The 23,208-nt window shown below is 38.0% G+C and overlaps 3 protein-coding genes and 1 long non-coding RNA gene across 15 annotated transcripts in view; 2 read left to right on the top strand and 2 right to left on the bottom strand.

The window, feature by feature from the left end:
- Positions 1 to 1,254: 1,254 nt before the first annotated feature.
- On the bottom strand, positions 1,255 to 4,291 carry LOC147757187 (uncharacterized). The gene is made up of 2 exons (XR_015323646.1): positions 4,165 to 4,291; positions 1,255 to 1,935 (listed from the first exon to the last, which is right to left on the bottom strand). It is a non-coding gene; the product is annotated as an uncharacterized LOC147757187 (long non-coding RNA).
- Positions 4,127 to 12,087, top strand: LOC111246590 (uncharacterized). Of its 12 annotated transcripts, none has more exons than XM_022796438.2 (8): positions 4,127 to 4,268; positions 5,613 to 6,036; positions 6,690 to 6,948; positions 7,290 to 7,403; positions 8,880 to 8,975; positions 10,448 to 10,911; positions 11,162 to 11,295; positions 11,517 to 12,087. In XM_022796438.2, coding segments are annotated over exons 2-6 (819 nt in total). In that variant the 5' UTR covers positions 4,127 to 4,268; positions 5,613 to 5,688; the 3' UTR covers positions 10,450 to 10,911; positions 11,162 to 11,295; positions 11,517 to 12,087. The 12 variants fall into 12 exon arrangements, with proteins under 12 accessions (XP_022652173.1, XP_022652172.1, XP_022652171.1 ...); XM_022796436.2 differs by lacking the exon at positions 4,127 to 4,268 and adding an exon at positions 4,298 to 4,663 and having other exon boundaries at positions 8,883 to 8,975; XM_086983508.1 differs by lacking the exon at positions 4,127 to 4,268 and adding an exon at positions 4,298 to 4,663 and having other exon boundaries at positions 10,448 to 10,701; positions 11,162 to 11,250.
- A 904-nt stretch (positions 12,088 to 12,991) lies between these two features.
- Positions 12,992 to 20,385, bottom strand: LOC111246591 (RCC1 and BTB domain-containing protein 1-like). The gene is made up of 14 exons (XM_086983063.1): positions 20,031 to 20,385; positions 19,113 to 19,275; positions 18,618 to 18,692; positions 18,056 to 18,194; positions 17,668 to 17,718; positions 17,298 to 17,375; positions 16,770 to 16,855; positions 16,381 to 16,488; positions 16,149 to 16,247; positions 15,696 to 15,829; positions 15,277 to 15,424; positions 14,736 to 14,903; positions 13,878 to 13,987; positions 12,992 to 13,609 (listed from the first exon to the last, which is right to left on the bottom strand). Exons 2-14 carry the CDS (start codon positions 19,248 to 19,250, stop codon positions 13,492 to 13,494), a joined length of 1,452 nt encoding a protein of 483 aa, XP_086839189.1. The 5' UTR covers positions 19,251 to 19,275; positions 20,031 to 20,385; the 3' UTR covers positions 12,992 to 13,491.
- A 1,810-nt stretch (positions 20,386 to 22,195) lies between these two features.
- The window catches only part of LOC111246588 (RCC1 and BTB domain-containing protein 1-like), a 7,377-nt gene continuing 6,364 nt past the window's right edge, over positions 22,196 to 23,208 (top strand). Inside the window, exon 1 of the mRNA XM_022796427.2 lies at positions 22,196 to 22,967. Within this exon, the coding sequence (XP_022652162.1) occupies positions 22,758 to 22,967 (210 nt within the window). The 5' untranslated portion in view covers positions 22,196 to 22,757. The remainder of the gene's footprint in view (positions 22,968 to 23,208) is intronic.

Raw genomic sequence — 23,208 nt, 5'->3', positions numbered from 1 at the left:
CTTTTAGATGAAAAATTTGTCGTCAGAGAGGCTTTAGGCAAAGATGACCTGCTGTTTCATTTCTAAAGCAAAATGAGTTACAAGTAACATCTGTCAAATTTCGTACTTTTATTGTCCTCAAAGGGCATTTGTCGGGTTCTTGGGATTTCTGATGTACACTTGAAGTCTTTGTGAATATTTCGTGCATTCACTCGCGTTATATTTCTTCGTTAAGCCCCTGATAAGAAGAATTTTGATTAAAATGTGCGCATCGATTAACTTTGAAGTTCGCCCTGTTTTTTTCTCTCTTTTGCTCTCCTCTCTCTCTCTCTCTCTCTCTCTCTCTCTCTCTATATATATATATATATATATTATACATATATATATATATATATATCTCTCACACATTGTCAAGCTTAGTCGAAGATAGCTCGGTACCTGAATTAAATATCTGCGTGTGATAAATGTTGCCTCCCTCAGCTTCTATCATATGACGACGTTTTCGTTACATTAGAAAAACATTTTACAGGTTAATTTGTACAGCTAATATTCCCCACTCATCTGAGCTTAATCCTATGTATTTTAACGATGCTGACAATGATTATTACAATTTTTGATTAGAGTTCTAACCACTGAATTTCCGTCACATGTAAAACGGGATCATGAAAAAAAAACAATGCTGTCGACGTATATCCACATAGCGGATAATCGCAGTTATGAATGAGAATTTGTTACCGATCTTTGTACTAGAATCATGCATGTCCATGTTAGCCATAAAGACTTTATCATGTGTGCTTTGGATAACAATAGGCATATTGCTACTATTTATCTCCCTTTTTTTCAAGCCAAATTTACCTCGCGGATCTGCCAGCCATTAGTGCATTCAAAATCTGGCTTCACACTGCGGAGCAGAACTCCATAATGGGCATATCGTAATATGTGGGCATATCGTGCCTTAATGGATCCTACCTCATGCTGCCTAACCTAACAGTAAATGAAAAGTATTTTCCCGTAAGCCTTGTTGAATGATTAACTTATTTGCTTACAGCTTAGATCATATAACATTACCTCTTCCGATCATTGGTAAATAAAATTACTGACTGCACATTTGGCAGTAAAGATAGTCTCAAAATTCTTCAACACTAGACCTAGAAGTTTCTAGCAAGAACCAATAAATCAAGTGGTTAATAAAAGGGAGAAAATCTTCGCGAGCAGCTCGTACAGTTTCTGCCTTGAGTTACCTAGATTATTATCGTAATCAAGGACGATTTTGCCTTGTCTATTGAGTCTTTTTTTATTGGATATACTCGTTCGCTCGATACAGCTGAGTTATAAATAGCTTTCGGTTGGCCACCTTGTTTTTCTCAAGCATTTCGTCAAGCAGTCGTAGAAGCTTTCGACGTATTTAAAGGCACCAAATTTGCACATTTTTCTCGCTCGTCATACCGACAAGTGACAGTAGCCCGTAACAATTGTGTAGAACCTTGTCCTCCTGTCGGTGTGTTGCTTGGGGCCGGATAAGATGTCCGGGGCGAGGCAATGAAATGTCTTTTTTCTTCGTGCTTTTTATTCAATTTTAAGGAGCATACAAGTTCTCAATTTTTTAGTAAATTCCATAAGCTTAAAATGTTTTTCGATGGTAACATAACCCTGGTCCATTTTCTCTCTAGCTTCACAAGTTGTGTTGTAGCTGTCTTCGTTCCAAGGTGATATCAAACGGCTGTCATTGTCTTCGAACGTCTAAATGAAGAGAGCATCACTCAGCTTCAAGATATAATTATTGAAATTTGCTAAACACTCTTGAGCAAGGAGCTTCCACAGTACGCAGCACAACTATCCCTGGCTTCAGCCTTAGCAAAAGGCAAGGTAAACATAGTCGAAAATACATTTTTTTTTCGTAAAACCTCTGTATTTGGAGCTACCACTCCGTTTACTGCACAATGTCACTAAAACGAACTTCGCAACAACATGTAAAAAAAGAAAGAAGCACGGAATTTATGTTAAATACTTATATAGACACATTTATACGGCAAATTAGTATAATCAACACTTTTAATTTTCACTACTAAAGTACGGAAGCGGTCGATGCAGGTAATTAGGATAAACGATGGAAAGTATCACTTGCAAGAAAGTAACGATAAAAAGCAGCGCTTCTGCATTTTCTATAGCGATCTCTATCGTAAAGCGCTCTATGTTTCGAGTTTTACGCCAGGTATCGCTGTTTGGCATTCCATTAGGCAAGCATCTGGCTCCCAGCACGAAACGAACCGTCTGTCTGTCTGTCTATGCTCGAGTTCAAACCCAGACAACAATTTGTCCCCAGGATTAACATGTACGTACGTTACCCTCTAGGTTCTCCCGGAGACCTATTATAGACCCCATCCTGGTAATACATTTTTTAAAACTCAAATGGTCGCTGAAAGCAGAGGAAACGCAACTTCAGATTTCGCACGTTTTAGATTTCCTTAGACTTTTTTTCCATAGACCTTAGAAAACGAACTCCCTGATGGGCTGCGGCTACACGTAGACGTGGGTTTTTGACCTCTTCTAACGCAACAGTGAAATCTTTGGTTTAGTTCAGACCCACAAAGTAACTCAAAATAATAAATCTGGGTATGGTTTTTTATATTTGTCGGTAAAAAGGCTTCTTTCCGCGGCATCGACCGTACCTCACCCATTTCTCCAAGCGTTCCCAAATAAGACTGATCCAACTTCGTCAACTTCTGCTGTCAGACCACATTCTAGGGGCAGCTTCATGATAGGAGATGTGCTCAAATAAATAGTAGACCTATTTATGGCAATCCGGTGCCATCTTTGAAATATAATATATCCTAATATCATTCTGAAGGCTTGTACAGAGGGCGGCACCAAAAGACTCCGAATTAAATACAACGTCGAAGATACTTTTCACTAAGAAAAGTATATAATATCGTCTATCCACGCAAAATTGCTCTTTACTTGCTGACGATCTGACAGGTCCTTCGCAATAGAATATACCATCGTAAGACAACGCTTGTTATGTTTTTCCCTGTTGTCGCAATAGTGGCATATACGTATATCTATATCTTTTTTACTCTCTCTCTCTCTCTAGAGTACATTTTGATTGAATCATTTTTGTATTCGTTACGAGTCCTTATGTAATTGTATTTTAGTTTTAAATAAAAGCTCTCTTCTTAATGTTCTTGAAACTTTTGGCCTTTACGAATACTGTCCTGGGTATTCAAGTATATAGCTACCCTATAAATAGCCCCGGGACAACATAGTGCTCTGTAGACTAGGCCCTAAGCGAGCTGACAAGCAGTTGAATGGCCCCCAGAAGATTAAATGTACTTGCTTATCAATCCGTGCGCCTTCGAAATTGCATTACTATATCTGTCGGTTTAGAGGCCCCCCGCAGCGGAGCTTGTCAGCGCTACTAACGTAGGAACTTACTTATGTCGCTGTATGTTTCCAAGCTGCTTTGGAAATAATACAAAACTAGGTAAAAAAATCTCTTCTTTTTTGTTTCTAATTATAACTGCGAAAAACCCAGACATTGCTTTAGCTTGTAGTAAAACCACAAAACCTCAATAATCAGCCATGCTTAATTCTCAATCCAAATCGTCAACAAAGTTGATAAAGTTTAAGTGAGTAAAGAGAGCGCACAGTACCTAGCCGTAGTCTCTTCGTCAAATGATAATTAAATTAAGCCGTTATAAAATCAAAGCAGTTCTTTAGGTTTCCTCTTTGATAGAATATCTGGCAAGACACCATTGATGAACTTCCGGGTGGCACCGTGGTTTTTTAATGTCAAACCTACCAACTGTACCGGAATAGGCCTGTCATCCTTCGTTAAGAAATTCTACCTAGCAGATGTGCTTCAACTGTTTATACGGGACAATACACGTGACTCATAGTGTCTCACAGGAGACATAAAGCTCGTGCAACTGAAACCTAACTTTAATTCAGGCCGTTGCGATTTTCTTTTATAGTCAGTTGTTTTCCAAGTAAGTTCACGTGTATGGGCAAAATCAATTTAGTAGGAAAGCCTCGAAAAAGAAACTGCCGCCAGCAAACATACGTCTGAACGAATGGTACCATGTGTCGTTCGAATAAAAGATGCACCTAAAGTACGCTAGAGGTCACCATATTGCATGAGCTACCAAGACGAAATATTCAGCTAGTAACTTTCCACCAACAGCTCACCCGTCATTCGTCATCGCAGTTCAAAACTTGACTACCGCGTATATAATAGAACAGTAACTCTGTCGTCTGCTCAACGTGGCAGTGTGCTTATCGCAACAGAGAAGGTCATCAAATAAGACTTCATTCGTGATTTTTTTGATTCGACTTGGAATTTTGTTCTATTAATTTATACTAGTTATTGTATATCGCCTGCGTTTCAGCCGTTAAAGCATGACTTGGAGGCAATCGATTTGTTATTAGAATTTCGTTACTGATTTGACAAAGTCGAGAGGTGATCGCCATTGAGTGTGCTAGATATTCGAGTGGCATTTTGCAAGCGCATGTGGATCTATATTCTCTTAATAGTCATAGGGTTAGGTGTCAAGGCAGTCGGCGGAGACTGACGTTGCTTGCGGAATATTGAAAACGAAAGAAAAGTCGATTAGCGAACACCTCTCGCGTTATCGCTTTGGCAGATCAACGTATCTGAAGGAAGACAGGCCACAATCTGCCCAACAATGTACGCAGTCTTCGCCAAGCTTTTTTGATTGATTTTCAAACTCTAAACAATTTTAGATTCAGGTAAAGCTGCCTTGTGTAAGTGTTGTTTCAGCTACTGGTGAGCGTAAGCAGTTTGCAGCTTTTTCAGTGTGAGGTCCATACACCGGAGTTTAGCTTTATAAATATTTAAAACTTTATTGAGTTTTACTTTTTTATTCCGAAACCTGCCAGTGAGAAAACTTAATCAACGTATTCATATTTCTTGCATCAAACATAATGAATTGCTCATTCAAGGATATGGCAGGGGTGTTTATGTAATTTTGGCCTTTCTCTCGCATTCAGTATATTTAAAATCGGCGTCAATGCAGCGTTGCCAGTCTTCGGAGTTCTGTGCGCCTTTATCATGCCCGTGCTGTTCAGTGGTATGACGATATTAAACATCTGTGCCTAACAGCAGTGAAAACAACTATTCTATTCATTAAGATAATCTGCAGCCATGTTTGCGCGTCCCTTTGCTAACAAGTTATGTTCTACCACCGTCACAATAGCAGCATCATGCAATGCAAAACTTCTGCTTTTTATCGATCTCTTACACGATTATTAAACGTTCATACTTACGTTGGTTTTTTGAGTATTTAATAATGTTAGAAATAGCAACTTACGACTGCGTGAGCTGGAATAAATTTGACGCTATGAATTGCCACAGGATTCCAGTGAAAGTATTTTTTTCCTGTTGTGCTACATGTTGGAATGCTATACCACTATGGTAAAATACAATTACTCCTACAACCAGTATTGGCCACCGTTTTTTGACCGCCAAAGGCTATATGCTGCTAACCGACGATATGATTCTAGCTTAAGTGACATCGTGTTTGTTGCTTATCGGTAGTACTACAGCACATCGCTGTTACTCGCGATTGCGTTGAAGAAGGTCTGAAGTGGGTAGTTTATACGTGTTGATTTTTCAGGTCTAGTCAGGAACTGCTGGCCCTCGCAGAATCTGGTGACTGTACTTGGAGTCGAAATAGCGACAATCCTAGGCATATGTCAGATCAAAAAAGCAGCTCAAAAACTACTTATACCCTAAACAAGAGCTGGACATCAACTGAAAACGGCTCAACCTCTCCCATGAGTAAAGCTGCCGTTGCAAATTTGTTACGACAAATAAAAGGTTTCATCAGTTCGGATGTCACAGTTGAGGGAAACGAATCAGGTGAATATTGGGGTGTTGGTGAAGGCCCTGTCGTGAGGGGTTGGGGCCAGTCGCCTCGACAACCGCCAGAACATCAAATCAGTACGAACAGCAGTACTAGCAACGATAGCCACCAAATACAGACGCAGCATGCCTCCCTCCAGTTCATTACTTCGACTAACAACAACAACAACAACAAGGTGAATACAAAAAAGAAACCTCTTTATATGCCCGCGAGATTTTTTATCACTATAAGTAATGCCCATACAATGCTCCGGGCTCTATCGAAATAATGCCCTCCCTCTCGAAGTTCTCATTAATACTATTTAAAGGAAACCTCTTCATAAGTTCGTAACAGCTTACCATATAATGTAGTATGAGGATAATAGGCTTAAAGAACCTGGTTTGTTCAGCCAGCTGATGTAGAACCAAAGAGCAATCTTTTAGTTTGAATATCTTATTATTATTATTATATTGAACGTAATAAGAAACAAAGCTTAGTTGTGGTAAAGTTAATAAGCTGCTGCTATAAATAAAGCTAAGCGATACGTTCTAAACGCACTCGTCAACCGTCACTTAATAGCTATTTTTTTTCTATCAGCTTTGTGCAAATACTTAAAAGAACAGCCTTGTGTAAGTAAGCCTTTGTCTAATAACTGCGATCGACATTCAACAGTAATCCAACCGGACAGTTTTTAGTGATTTTAGGCTAATGCAGCAGCTACTCGATTTTTGGTTAGTTTTTTTTTTTTCGATAACTACCAATGCAGTTCGCCCACCATGATCAAAAACCACAAGCAAGTAAATCTTTGTGGTTTTAGTTGGTAACTGGTTCTGTTTCCTGATTCGGAAGTTCTCGACAGGGTGGAATAATAGTGAAACTCAAACAGCATCCACAGCTGCTAGGTGGGAAGCAATGCCGTTAACACAACGCAGACGGACTTCGCAAGAAACCAATAATATCCAGGTGTTAGATAGGACACCAGTAGCTGCTGTAGAGAGTAGCTCCGTAAGTGCGGGCGATTGTCAACCATTCCAAGTTGGTATTCCATATAAATCCCCTTCAAAGATTTCCATTTCAAGCTCGTTGCAAAAGAATTCGACCCAGACAGGTAACTTATGCTGTTATTAAAATGAATATTCTCTAATTGAATAGTTTCGCAAACACAGTTGATGAGTGCGTGGGTACTAAAACGGAAATGAGCAGTCGAACGTAGTTGTGTTTAGAAACTATGCTGACACCAGAAATCGAAGAGTAGACTAGAAGATCGTGAGCTTCTATTGGATAGTACGTAATGGGTACTAGGGAATAAAAGACAGGTGAATATTCTAGAAAGTTCAGGTAATGAGTGCTAAAATGAAAAGGGTAAAATCCACACTGTATCCAAGGTGTTGTGGATCGACGAGTAGGTGCGAAATCCCATAAATAATCACATCACAATTTGTGTTTTAGGCTGGGTTTACCCTGCTGGAGGTAAATCAAATCGGTACTCACCTACACGAGGTAGTGTGACTCAAGCTCCAATGCTGAAACAGCCAAGCCTGCCTTCTGCGAAGATTTTTTATGGTGCGTTCAACCACTTGCTAATGTAACCCAATCGAGCAACTGCCTGACAGCAGATAAAAACAGACGTAATTTGGTCAGTTCAGATTATTATTTTAGCAATCATCAGCTGAATAATAGCTGGAACAAATCAACAATTCAGAGGTTTCACTGAGACGCACAATTCAGATTTGCGTAGAAAAAACAGTTATTAACAATTATCACTACCATATTTACTTAAGGCATTCTACATTTCAAAGATACATTTTTAGAACATTTTCGGGTGCACGTACAATTTTCCGATAACCTTGCTTACCTAGATATTGTATATCTAGATGTACCCGACCCTCTATTTTATTCATTATTTGTCATGTAACTTGAGGATAACGTGAAACAAATGTTTTTCGTCTAGACTCTGGAAATCTACACTGGGTTTTTGAAGCACGTTAGGCACTGGTGGAGACAACAGCCAAGTTAGGTACTGAGCGAGACGAGTTCCAAGCGTCCCTATTATGAAGAATGAAATTGTTGAATGAACAATCTATAGGAAACTATAGGTAGGAAAAACGATAATAAAATAAAACTTATGCACACAATTCGGGCAAAGGTCACGGAAGTGACGTTTCAGCCCTTCGAACAGGACTTTTGATACGGTAATTAACTAATGGCTCTCAACGAGGGCATCTGATTGGGGCTCCCATGTCTTGAAGCCTAGTGCTAAGGTAATTAGCTCGAAAATTAGATGGGCCATTGTATGACATTATATGCAGCAGTAACTCAAACCCGGTTAGCAGCATAATTTATATTTCGTTCTGGTAGGTAGAGCTTCAATTTTTTTTTGACTTTATCCCCCCATTATTTTAAAAATTGGTTCTACTAGTTACGGGTGAGACAACATTAGCTGATGTAATCTTCGTATAATCCGTATTTCCTTAGTATTTTTTTCTAGACCAAGTGAACATTTAGCCGGACAACATCGAAACCTTAAACGTGCGCTTAAATCTTACGCCCAATCTAACACGTAAACTGATGAATATTATGCAGGCCTACGGAGATTTTGACGGCTAGTGTTACGAGCGTGATAACTAGCTGAATGACTTTTGCAAGGACTGATATTTTATATCTATATTGTTTATTTTAAGCTTTTTAATGTAAAATTAAAAATATACAAAGTGGCTACAGTATGGATAGCTTCTCCAGCTTCGTGTTAGAGCACGAGTATCGTAGCTCGCGGAATCACTACAATCAGTGTACCAACTGGCTTTTTACTTTGCCTTGTACGTTTTGTTGTTGTTCAGTACTAGTATTGTGGGTCAGATCCAAGGGATTCGTAACTACAATACTTGTAAAAAAAAAAAAAGTATTTGCATCTCTGATCGATTGATAATAATTATCCTTAGTAGCTCTACATGGCTAACTAACGATCTGATTTTGTTGGAATAATCAGATTTGCCTGCAGTGTTTCAAGTCACAATAAAATAGTGCTTAATTTTGTTTCAGTAGGAAAATCGACCGTCGCAGTGACTTCTGTTGGTTGTGAGAACACACATACGAAAGTACCCATTTGGAGTGCCAAATTTAATTCCACAATCCAATGTAAGTCCGAAGCGCTGTGTCACTGGATAGAAAGCCCCCCACCTGTCTCGGCGCCTTCAATATGTTCGGACGGCGAACCCAATAAAATAGTATATGTCAGCAACTGGCTTCACAATGCCTTATCACCGACACTTCTAGAAAAATTAGCGCCAGAAAATACTATTAGTACTGCTATTACTACTAGCTACCACTGTACTACAGGTACAGGCGTTTTTCAACCTGAGCCTGTCCCTGCTAACAAACTCAACTGTTCAACGCTAAGGATGCCTATGAATGATCATTTATATAAAATATTCATTCTAAAATCGTGCGTATTATAGAAAGGATGCAACTTAGTTAGTGTTAATTTGGAGGACGTCTAAAAGTGCTTAAATAATGCATGGCAGCAATAGCTGGTACATTCTAGGTCAGGTAGTCAGTTCAATACGGTGCCCGGGCTAGCGAATTCATTTTTCATTATCTTGTAGTCATGTAGTATCTTGTATCAGAAAACGTCAAAGTTAATAAGAATAATAATAGATGACCTTCTTAATGATGGGCGAAAGCATTCCTATAATCATACATGATTAAAGCATGTACTGCAGTATTATGGAAATTATTTATAAACGAGAGTACTTTTTGAGTAAAAAAAAACAAACTTTCAGTACAAAAGGGGGAATTATTAGAACAATGCAAGGACTGGGCAGATAATTCTCTAAACAGGGTCACCAAACGTTTTTTGTGTAGGTTGGTGGGTTTTAATTCGTTAAAGTAAACGGCATGCATATACACACGCAAACCTCCCAGGCAACTCTGATAGATTATAGGCTTTGAGGTAACTCATTCTGCTTAAAAAATATAGGTTCTTTGCTTTTTCCTGAGGGTTCGCCTGAACGTTGAAGCTCGGGTTTTTTTGCCTATACGTGTTGGTTCTTTAATTATCACTGGCGATTGCGAAACTCAAGCACTTAGACAAACATTTTAATTACTTTAATCCGATCGAGACATAATCCGATGTAAAAAGAGTGTGCTAATCAGAAAGAGGTATTTGATCACTCTGGTTTTTTCCCTTATAGGCAGCCATAGCTGTCTATATGGACAGGGCACATCTTGCACCTTTATAATGCAACTGGACGTCTATTTCACAACGTTGATCTATGCCATTTATACAACCTAATGAGTTTTTTTACGCCAGATGTAATAAAAGCCAATTTCCCCGTAACGGTTTATGACCTGCAACAGGGTAGTAGTTATTTTGAACATATAACGTCGCTGCCGTATTCTTACGCGAGACACGTTGTATTATAGGGATTAGTCTCAGTCAAGTTGCAGCGTTGAAAAGAACCCGCGTAGTTACTAAGGTTAGACACAAAGGTACTTTAAATATCTTGACTGCTTGCTGCGGTTATGCCATGTTTGGCATAAAATGTCACGTAATTTATGTTTTTAAACATTGGATTTCATAGTAATGCATTATAATTTGCTCTTTTTAGGAATGCAACAGCTACAGCTACCGTAGCGACTGTCATAGCTCCCGCAATGCATCTGCAAGCAGTTTCGTCGCATTTACTACCCCGTGCACACGTTGAAGCGTTACATGATAACGATATGTCGAGCATTAACGTTGTCGAGTCACAAATGCAAAAGTTATCTGTTCTAGTAGATCTTGTTCAACAGGCTTTGCAAATTAACGGAACAATTCCCACTTGCGTCTGTCGGTGTGATGAGTGCAACCAGCGGCCATAAGGTGGAAATTTCGGATTTGAACGTTGTTTTGGTTTTGGTAATAGTGAATAACACACTGTGGAACAAAGAGGGCATCCGTACTCCGCTGTGCATATCCACGCTACTACGGAAGAGCTGCAGAAAAAATGATTGCGATACCGTGTTCCATTTTTGATTAATTTCGATGTACTAAATTCCCTCGAAGAGCACGCTTGAACGATGCAATTGCTTGGTAATTATAATGGTAACTAGTAAGATTACACTAAACTTGCAACGAACTAGAAAACGGCAATGAGTCTGACAATTTTGGTTGTAGATATATAATAGTTGCTGTTCTTGGACTTACGAGTCACTGCTGAAATCGCAGCCCAAACGAAATTTTGCATATGCGAATTTCTGTAAAATTTATGATCGATGGCTTATACCGCCGGTTTACTGAAGCTGATGTAATAAGCGTCTGCTTTGTTGTACTTCTGTGGCAGGCTTCATGAAGACCTTGCTTGAACCGACCACGGATGACGAAAATGCACGCATGTTGGCTTAAAAAGTGTGGTCTTCCTGTTCCGCCAAGGTTTCTATCTTATGTTTTACAAAGCTTTGTGGTATTTACTTTAAGGTAAGGTTCGAATTTCTGGAATGTGAGAAACGTGAAAAGCAGAATTAATTTTAGCTTAGTCCTTGCGTATGCTTCGTATACATTGTATAAGTCGCGGCACTGAAGTGATCGCTGCTAAGAATGCAGTTTGCCTATGAATCCTCGAACATGTGTAATTAATCTGCTGTGAATTACGAATTTTAGAGTTATAAACCCTAAGTAACCCATTTTTTTAATTTCAGCGAGCCGGAATATTCATGTCAGCGTAGGCTAAGATTCTGCCAGAACAGGGAAGTCAGTTTACGTGTGAATCTTGCGGTTAAGGTTAACCAATTACATGTTGCGGAACGGGCGTAGGAGGTTATGATAGGCTCGCATATTGTTACATTAATTTATAAAATTACCAGTTTCTGTTGAAGTTAACGAACTTGCGAACTACTTTAGAAGTGACAAAGACGTTTATAAATTGGAAGATTTAGCTTATTCTTAAAGGAACTGCCAGGAGACAGTAAAGAGACAAAAAGATATTAGGCTGAATTGTTATTTAGATGTCGGACTGTAAAGAAAATAGAATATGGTAGCTACAGTAGATATTAACAAGAATGTTAATGATGACTCAATGAAGCTGTCTGCGGCAAGAAATACGAGGATGTTGCATGGGTATTTTTACTCGGTCGTTTCATTGAGAAGCATAGTCTAGCGTTACGTTATGAAAAAGGCTAATTTGATGCAGTTGTTTTCTTTTAACTGGAGAAAGGCTAAGGCTGATAAATAAATACGTCAGTACACGGTTTATTTTTTTCAAAATCAAAATTTACTTTTTCTCTTTACGATTTGCCGAATTATCTTACGCATGGATTGTTTGTACGCTAGATAAATTTACACAGTTCTCTGAGTTTTCCCTGATTAGTTATTCGTTAGGTAGTATGTATTAAAAATATTGTGCTGAACCAGTACAGTGCTTTTACTACAAGCTAGCAAAAAAATTGTATGAAGGTCACTCCTGTCTACTAATTAGAAGGAACTATTGGAAGAGCTTCTTCGTTATGAGCATTTGTCTTATGAACATAGAACCAGTTGGTGCAACAGATTCCATGCTACAATACGACGACTGCTAGTTTTAGACGCTCCAACTCTGCCTCAACTTTTCGCGTTGACTCACAGCGAATATGGAACACCTGGTAAAGTAATTTGACGAGCGATGGAATCGCTATCAATACCAGATACCGCAAGTGCAATTACAAGTCGATGCATGCAAGACAAACACTAACTTTCCATATTACCGAAATTTCGTAGGCGGCACCCTGGAGGAGCGTTTCACGGTTCATCAGGCAACTACCTCTGTTTTCCGGCGTCTTTTTTCAGAACGACCTGCAACAAGCTTCTCCCTACCCGAAGCATAAAGTGCCGTTTTTACTGTTATTATTTGCAGAAGCTAACAACGCTTACGGAATTTCGCCAGTAGTAAAGATGTTGGTTATCCTAAATTGAAATTTTAATGTAAAGCTAACGAAAAACTTTGTTGTTCTCTTATTAAAAAACGAGTATGTTTACTTGTAAGCTACTTAGTATTTACATCGGCTGACATAATTATTCATAGCGTTTCATTTAATGGCTTGTACATATTCGAAGTAAGACTAGCGGGCTCAGGTCTTTTTGTGTATGAATATGTATAACATATCGCTTGTCCTGTATTACCTATAAATCTATATCCATATCCATTGCATAAACCATTTATTTCACAATTTATTTTCAGTCAAAGTCGATGTATCACATTCGAGTTTAGCTATCGAAGCGATGTGAAACAACATTCTTATTTCACTCGATTGCCTGCAGTCAGGCCAGCAAGATTAAAATATATTTTTTGACCTCAGCTGTATATATTATGGATTGTTATCTTTACCATAGAAATCCTTGAACCCCCTGAGTGATTACATTTACAAAAAGCAGTTCTGCCATGACTCTAGAACATCAGAAAAGGTTTCACCCCACAGATTCCGACAGAAGGCTTCTCCTGTTATTTGTATAGCTGTAACTCTAACTGTAACTCTAACTGTAAGTTCTTCATGAGTATTTCACTCAATTGGTACAACAGACATTTTCGATACAGTCTGCATCGTAAGTCATCCTCGTGTCTACAAAAAGCAGTACCAGGCCACCTCGCACGCGTTGCTTCCTTGTGTCAGTTTCTGAACATTCTATTCGATCTCGATCTGGTCAATGCCGGAACGCGCCATATTTTGCCGCTTTAACAATAAAATCCTTTAAAGTTCCGTCATCCAGTTTGCTAAACGCCTCGATTTGCACCACCGCTGTCGTATGATTCATCGCAAACCTAAAAGAATTAATAAACAATAAAAACCTTACTACCTTATAACCTACAACAATAAGTACAGGAGATGTGAGAATCCGTCCACATACAATCCTGCATAACGAGTAATTGTATATGCCGCCATCTGTTAAGTACTCAAATCGATTTCTTCCCATGCTTTTGTCACAATGAACGATATAATAAACTTGATAAACCTGTAATAAACGAAAAAGAAGAACCAAGCACTTCACCCGGGGAAAATATGCTTATAGTGGACAAGGAAACATCTCACCTAAAACAGAAGTCCTCAAGTTCCTTGGCCTCGTATTTTATAGCGGCGGCATATCGCAAAGCGCAATTTTCTACAAGAATGCCATTTTCTATTATATTATGGCAGTGCACCTGGAATCAGCAAATATAACGGTACAAAATTCCAGTTTTGACTACTACAATAAAGATTTGAAAATAGAAGTTGTACCCTTATAGGTACGCTACATGCGGTAGACTTCCAACGTGTATCTCTATAAATTCAATAGGCATCAGTATAAGGTTAAATTGTACTATGTGTTGCGTTTTTTATACCAAAACTAGGTCCTGGCGACAAAATCAAATATAATTCTGATTTTACCGATATAAACACAATTATGAAGTGGTAGCTGTTAATGGTATTTTGCAACGGGATTGTGAAAGACTGTTATATTCCGTTTTTCTACCTACCAATGCTAGCCATAGCTTTATTAACAACGTTAGTATATGTTTCGTAAATTACTAGCGAGAAATTACTTAATTCTATAATTCGATTCGACTGTAGCAGCTAGTTAAGCATCTTAGACGACTATGATGGTAACGAGGCCCCACTTAGAAACACCATCACTACTTGGTGACGTTACAGCCAATTATCGTCACCGAGTTCACTTGCTGGTTTGTGTCATTACATTGTGAAACACCTGTAAATATCTATCTGTCAGCTTTATTGTTTTTACTCAATTTCCATGAAAGTAATAGTACATCGAATTTACATTTGAACTCGCTTATGGAAAAGTTAGACTAACTATGTCGGTCAATGAAACCTATGACGCACCTTAAAACAACAACGCACTAATACAAACACTTGGTTAAGAAGTAATCACACCCTTAGTCATGTTCCTACCTTGAGACCAATCTCACAATATGCGTTGGCAAAATCCAGAAGGCCAATGGCACCTTCTAGTGAAAGAGCCACCTCTCCCGTGTAGAGATACTCAAGGAATGCTTTGTAGACCTGATGGCTGAACTGCTCGATTTTTATGGTATCTTTTTGATTCTCCGCCCAATGGTCCTAAAAAAGCAATAGTACGGTTAGTAGTTAATATTAACTCGACCGCAAGATGGCCTAAAGTGAACTTATTCTGGAAATTAAGTGGATTTGAAGTCATAAAAAATTGCAGTGAGTTTACAGTTAAAGTTGAGGTGAGACGAAGAAATAGATGAAAAGCCTATTCCCTCGTTTGTTGGAGCTGAGATATATCGTTACATTGCCTCTTATTGATACAATTACTATCTCCTTTCGTATTTCGATCTTCTTTTAAATATGTCGAAAGCCCGTTAGCACATCCATCTTACAACCTTGGTAGCCAGTTATTACATTATACAGTTACCAAGTTATTTCCCAGATACTCTAAGGAATGAATTTTTTAGAATTTTCGCTGTACCTGGAACATCGTACTGAAATCCTCGCATCTAAATTTGAGTATTGTCTTGTGAACATAAATCATTTTTCCTTCTACCACAAATTTGATGTCCGAATGGGTCGGATCGTTGAATTGTTGGCGCAGGATGCCCGTAAGACAGCGTTCCCACCTGGACAAATAATGCTTATGTGATTGTTAAGTATAAACATATAACAGAAAAACTAACTACAGCCACTTTACAAGATAACTAGAGAAGTTATCTTGACTCATATCGAATCGTAATTTTTAGGAATTTGGAAAACTTTCGAAATGGAAAAACAGTCGAATTAAGCTCTGAGAGATATAATTTTGATTTTTGATAACTTATTACATTTCATTGAAAGGTAAAAGCATGCGTAATTCGTTGATGATGGGGTAATCCTCGAAAACGTCTGTTCTACCTGTGACCAACAACCATAGGCAGTTGTGTGATTGCCACCGAAGAAAATGCAGCGAAGACATCATGGAGTGATTTGAACGGCGTAACGATAGGCTCTGTCACTGCTTGACCCCGACAATGACCCCACATTAATACCTACCAATGTATGCAAATGGTGTTAGTATGCTCTAGTTAACCCGCCACTTTTCTCGTTAGCCTATTCGGTAAGTAACTCCGATAGGTATGTTTCACAACTCCTCAACAACATTATATTCTCGTCCCTATTAGTTTTGGGAAAGTTTTTGCGTTTTTAAGTCTGAACTCAAGTTAAACCGACGCATAGAAATTGCTAGAACCGTTTTGAGATGGCAGATGCATACATACATTTAATTTATATTAGATGACAAAACTAAGTATAATATTATCGTTTTTGAAAATGGTTCCTCTAAATATAATTGTAACGATGACTAAATACCTTTGAAGTTTCAGTGAGGGCTGCGGAAATCTGTGTGTAGTGCGACGCAGCCACATCGATGATTCGACTTTGGTCTGTCTTCATACGGACAGGATTTACCTGTAGAGGAGTACACACAAGATTCCAATATATTTTTTTTAGAACCGAGAAAGAATTTCATATTTCTCAAGTCAAATTAGGCCGATATGAAAAACCGATCTTTAAAAATTGGGAAAGCAGATTAATATTATACCTGGTTAGCCTTGTTACCAAGTCCGAGTTGACCGTAAGAGTTTGCTCCCCATACGTATAGTGTACCCTCATCTGAGAGGGCCATTGTATGCGCGAATCCGCAAACAACCTGAGCGTATCAACAATTTACATGTGTATTTTAGTACCTTTCAACCTGTTATTATTAGTCAAATTTGCTACTATTAATATCTACAAATGAAATGCATAAGAGCATAAAAACATGTATTTACTTTCTAAGGAATGGCGTGAACATTAGTTCCTAACGAAGCGAACTAAACTTTGACTGATGGTACCTACCCGTTGCGAACAGAACATTCGAGATAATAAATAATTATATGATTTAAGCACTTAAACTAAATATCAGACTTTACCGTATATAATCTTTGATACCTTTTGAATTGTGACATTTTTAAGGCCATCAATTTTAGCGGGTAACATTGGGTTGACATTATTTTCAAGCCCCAACTGACCAGAACCTAAAATTACATTCAACACAATTCAAAGAAAACGATGAAAATAGCATTAGATCAACATATTTGTAATAATATGCAAGGCAACAATCAGTTACTGCGTACTTAGTAGTGCCTATTCTTTTGTGCATATATACACACGAAGCAGTCAACATTTATATTACCATAAGAGACTTATCAATGACTACTGTGAAAGATATGTCGACGCGTTGGGTACCCAACTATCCCCATCGTTGCCACTTTGTAACTAAAGATAATTACCATTAAGACCCCAAGCGTAAATTTCACCGTTTTCGGAAACAGCTACTGTTGATGTCTGTCCGCAGGCGATTCCCAGGCAATGAATTATATTTACTAGAAATATCAGTGTAGGGAATAGATACACTTGTGAACATGATAAAGGCCGAGATCTTAATACTTAATCTGGTAATAAGAGTTTTACACAGACCTTTCTTGGATTGTGCTGATTTGAAGATGTAGTTCCGACATCTAGTTGCCCACAATTGTTTTGACCCCACGAATAGACCTGAAAGTTAAATACGATGTATTATATTTTATTCAATGTTGACATATTCTAGGATTCAATCATTACATTTATTCGTGTTAATATGCGGTACCTCCACTTCAATAATTCAAAACTAAGACCTGCGTGTATTGTCAAGACACCTGCACGCTCGTGCAAGAATTCGGGCAGTTGAGACTTAAAAGTACATAAACAAAACTTCATCTTTCAACTGAGTGAAAGCTCAGCTTAGTGCATAGTTACGCACCTCTCCACTAATCGTTCTGGCAGTCGAATGGAAGCTTCCACACGCCACCTCTGCCACTGGATTCGGGATATTGTTTGACATCAATACGGGCGAGTTTACCTGCATTTGTAAGACATGTTTTACTTTTATTTTTATTTATTAATAATGAATAAGCATATTTATTACATCCTTATTTATATTACGATAGCCCAAATAAGCCAGTCGTTGAATGCAAATTTGGAAGCTAAGATAAAACCAGTCTAGTGTGGATCTAAAAAGATCGTGATAACTTGTGACTCTATCTCATTCGGAGGACAATACTTCGAGACTCTCGATGAATGCAACTTTTTCGGATAAAACATATTAAGTAATATAAAGGCCCACTGAAATCACATTCGTTAACTTAGGATTTTGGTGAATACGTTTTACGCAGATTTTTATAGCAACACTGACGAACCTGAGATTTGGCCATTTCCGATCTGAGCATAGCCACTATGACCCCAACCATAAACATCGCCTTGGGCCGTCAGAGCGAGTACATGAGGCCCCGATCCATACGCAAAGGATCGAACGTTCTTATTGCAAATGGCTTCTACCTGAAAATAGTTATTGAAAAAAAAATAATTGCCGGAACTCCCATGTCCGAAAACCTAGGCAACTGCTGCAATAATTACTAAGGCCAGCGTTACATACAACTGAATAATTTATAGACCTGCTTAACCATGGTTATAATAAGAAGGCCTAGTATCCTTACCGTCAGATGTTAGTAAACATGGTAACATTGCCGTTACTTCATATACTACTTCATATGCCGTTACTAGCATATAATATATATATATATATATATATACATATATATATATATATATATATATATATATGCTTTATTTTACATGCTTATGAGCATTTGTACGATACAACATGTAATATGTACTATCATTCTGCAAACGAACCTTGTATTTGTGTAGTTCGTATCTTGAAACAAGTTAGCTAACTTTCAAATAGTGCCGAATACTAACCTTGACAGGATTTAATGCTGTGCGAGTATCACCAATTCCTAGGCACCCAGATACATTGCTTCCAAGAGCCCACACCTGAAAGAAATAGCACACACATTCAGTGTTTGTGTTATACCAAAACACTACGCATTAATGTCGCTGAAGACAATTTCAGTCCGCGTCTTCTATGTAGGCCATGCATGTCAGGTTTATTTAGTTCCAAAGTTCATTTTTAATTACGAAATTTATTTAAGTATTTTCCATTTAAAAGGTGGAATTGGTTACTGCGTTTTTAGCTATAGATGAATATAAGTTTAATTAAGCAAATGTTGAATCCAATTAGAAAAAAAGAGTTCCACAAGTTGATCGAAAGGGGTTCATAAGAGCAACAATACATAAATACAATCTGTATGAATAAAGGAAGTTGTTTTGTTATATTGGTTATTTAACACGAAAACTTAAATGTTTTATAATTCTGTAAAGCGAATGTACTATTGCCTCCTTTGACGCTCATACCTCATCATCATCGGTGACAAGGAGGGCCTCGTTGGCTGTCCCTCCAAAGACACAACAGAGTCTCACTCTACGGGCGAAATCTGCTTTAAGTAGCGAAAAGATTAACCAATTTTCGAGACCCCCGGGGAGGCCGCACATTACTGAAGGACACACGGAACCAACACTGCAATAGATAGTATATTGATAATAACATGTACACTGCGTTATCATACACCAGTGTGCAAAACAAAAATAACGCGATTTCCGAACATCTTAACATTAATCTCATATAAAATATTGAGATTAAGAGCTACGAGACAAACCGATCTCACGTAAATTTTATTAGATTTATTGAATCATATTTAGGTTTATACACGTAGAGGCTCTCAAACCACCGGAAAAAGCCGACTTTGATAATAAGTCTAATAAACATATTTAAGAATAATTTTAAGGCATTTGAGCTAATTAAAGACACAAAAAGATAGCTACATGTTTTTACCCTTATTGACCACTTAAGACTTCACAAAAGTAAAGCGGTTTTTTTTTTATAGTAAGCGCTTTTTCCAATTAACAGTTGGACGCACGTTTTACAATAAATGGAGCATGATATTTGATCTAATAAAAATGTATGTATCCAACATGCAATTTTTCAGGAAAACGAAAACCAATACACCTCGTACCTTTACATCTCGAACCTAATGCCCAGAACCATTTTTAACTTGTTTTCCATGGACTTTATTGAAGGTTAGAAGTTTATGTATGTGAATAGCGAATCTTTAAAACTTACTTTAACTAAGACCAGAAACAAAAAAATGTCACCGCAAAAGCATGCTAAGGTCCCCATAAATGTCAAGTAGCTATATACAAAAATACACGCGTTCGCCATTCACCAAATAATATAACTCAGAAGAAATTCTGAAAACATCTACCGTATTGTACCTTTATGCGAACGGGCTGTCCAGTGATTTCTTACTGATAGGATCCACCATTGTAACTACTTGGGATCAGGTATACTTCCCTTATAAACGCAATTTACAGAAACAACAACAACAACAATTATTATAGGTGTATTAGAAATCCAATGTTATTCCGAAGTAGAAAATAAAGTGTTTAACTCTATAAGGTCAGATGTTATAACCTCCGCATCGATTTACCACGAAAGAACACGTGTTACTACAGCCAATAACCGGTGAACTTCTTTTTTTAGGGAGAAAAACATGACATCACGAATTGAAGAGAAGAACCGGTGAGCTGTAATGTCACCACATTGACGCAGTACATTCAACAAAGATAGCGTAGTATTGTGTAACTTTGGACCCTTTCAAAACTTTGTAGCGGTTCACGATGTTTGAATGTATTATAGCATCTTCATATATATGTTGAGAATTGGATACTGATCGTCTTCTGCAGATATGTCAACGACGGCCATAAATGGCTAATATACCCTCGTATTTGTGCGGTTTGACAGTCGCTGCTGGCGTGCAAACTTCGCGGCGGCTACGAGTTCTTAGAGCGACATGCCTTTAGCGTCGATCGTACAAAGTTCTCCCCGACAAGGGAATTTCCTATCGCTACATTATATTATACGCGTTACAGGTGCGCAGAAGCCAATGGGGACACGGATAGCCTCTATTACCGTTAATATCAACTTGCTGAAGCAGCTCCAAATAGAAAAGTTATATGCAAATATTAAAAAAAATATATATATATATATACACTGTTACTTCCAAGTTCGCTAGCAAGTAAGCTAGTCTGTCAACAATTTGTAACAAGTAGGGTGCTCGTAGTAAGTGCCTTTGATATTATCTAGACAACTATAGAAACTAATGTTGGATTACTGAAGTGCAGCTTACGATAGATCCAACAACTTGACTCCAACGACCTGTCCTCATTAGGCCAACGTCCACATATCTTTGGTCCATTTTCTTTTCCTTACCACCAGGTAGGACGTTGCTGACTAGAAGGCAGCAGGCAGATCCCATCAGAAGAACTCCTATACTTTGAGGAGTATATAAACTAACACGAGCAGATGTAATACTACCAATGGAAATTATTGGTAAGCAGATAGACAGCCTCGGGTTACAATCTTGGATGATCCCTGCTACACGAAGAGCTCCGCGCTTTCAGCGGGTCGGTACGGTCTAGTGGAATTGACCAAATGTCCGACACACTTCTTTCAGCACCTAAGAACCCTTAGGTTTGTAATGATTTAACCTAAATGGAGAAAGAAACTATACCATTTACAACATGGTCCATATACAGAGGGATGCCGTACCGGCAAAAACAGCTTGTAGAGATCCTAAGTATAAATATATGTTTCTAAATGGCCAAGCGGCCATCTGTTGGACCGGAAGCCTTATGCATACGACGCTCTTTTTTTAATTATTCGATTATAATAGACGTTACTGTGGCTGCATAAGGGGCAGCATTACGATGAACCTAAGTTTTAAGTATAAGTAAGTTTAATGTAGTTTATTTGTCAGTGGCTAAGAGACGCACAGTGGCCTCTTGTATATGATAAATAGTCAAAAATAATGTTCGTGCTAAGGTATGTCGATACAGTAAGGCGTCAAAAGACTTTGTTTCGGAAGACGCCGTAAGGGGCAAATGAATCACCCAGTGAAACATCAATAATAAATGGTCATCTGTCACAGAAATGAAATCACAATTATCACTGTCACTACATATGGGGGTTCTTTGTAACTAAATAGTAGTATTTTTTCGTGTTTAATCGTTTAAGATTGCCCTCCTTGTGGTTAGCTAATATATGAACCAAACTTATCATCTGACTAATGATCGTTAGTGTATGGGTTTATGATACCCAACGGAAAATGGCGGTTCGTTTTCCTCTCGAAAGTACCAATATACAGGAGGTATCAGCATCGCGCTCCAACAACCAGATGTGTATCAGTACACACACAATAGACCCTATATAGATGAGCGCATCTGTATAGATAATCGTTCCGCTTGCGATTAACTGGAAAGGTTGAAGTTCCTTAATAGCGATGACGTGATGGAACGCGTGTATTTTTGTATATAGCTACTTGACATTTATGGGGACCTTAGCATGCTTTTGCGGTGACATTTTTTTGTTTCTGGTCTTAGTTAAAGTAAGTTTTAAAGATTCGCTATTCACATACATAAACTTCTAACCTTCAATAAAGTCCATGGAAAACAAGTTAAAAATGGTTCTGGGCATTAGGTTCGAGATGTAAAGGTACGAGGTGTATTGGTTTTCGTTTTCCTGAAAAATTGCATGTTGGATACATACATTTTTATTAGATCAAATATCATGCTCCATTTATTGTAAAACGTGCGTCCAACTGTTAATTGGAAAAAGCGCTTACTATAAAAAAAAAACCGCTTTACTTTTGTGAAGTCTTAAGTGGTCAATAAGGGTAAAAACATGTAGCTATCTTTTTGTGTCTTTAATTAGCTCAAATGCCTTAAAATTATTCTTAAATATGTTTATTAGACTTATTATCAAAGTCGGCTTTTTCCGGTGGTTTGAGAGCCTCTACGTGTATAAACCTAAATATGATTCAATAAATCTAATAAAATTTACGTGAGATCGGTTTGTCTCGTAGCTCTTAATCTCAATATTTTATATGAGATTAATGTTAAGATGTTCGGAAATCGCGTTATTTTTGTTTTGCACACTGGTGTATGATAACGCAGTGTACATGTTATTATCAATATACTATCTATTGCAGTGTTGGTTCCGTGTGTCCTTCAGTAATGTGCGGCCTCCCCGGGGGTCTCGAAAATTGGTTAATCTTTTCGCTACTTAAAGCAGATTTCGCCCGTAGAGTGAGACTCTGTTGTGTCTTTGGAGGGACAGCCAACGAGGCCCTCCTTGTCACCGATGATGATGAGGTATGAGCGTCAAAGGAGGCAATAGTACATTCGCTTTACAGAATTATAAAACATTTAAGTTTTCGTGTTAAATAACCAATATAACAAAACAACTTCCTTTATTCATACAGATTGTATTTATGTATTGTTGCTCTTATGAACCCCTTTCGATCAACTTGTGGAACTCTTTTTTTCTAATTGGATTCAACATTTGCTTAATTAAACTTATATTCATCTATAGCTAAAAACGCAGTAACCAATT

Source organism: Varroa destructor, unplaced genomic scaffold (genome assembly GCF_002443255.2).
Source record: "Varroa destructor unplaced genomic scaffold, Vdes_3.0 BEIS01000003.1, whole genome shotgun sequence".
Taxonomy (NCBI): Eukaryota; Metazoa; Arthropoda; class Arachnida; order Mesostigmata; family Varroidae; genus Varroa; species Varroa destructor.
This window is presented reverse-complemented; position numbering and strand designations above follow the sequence as displayed.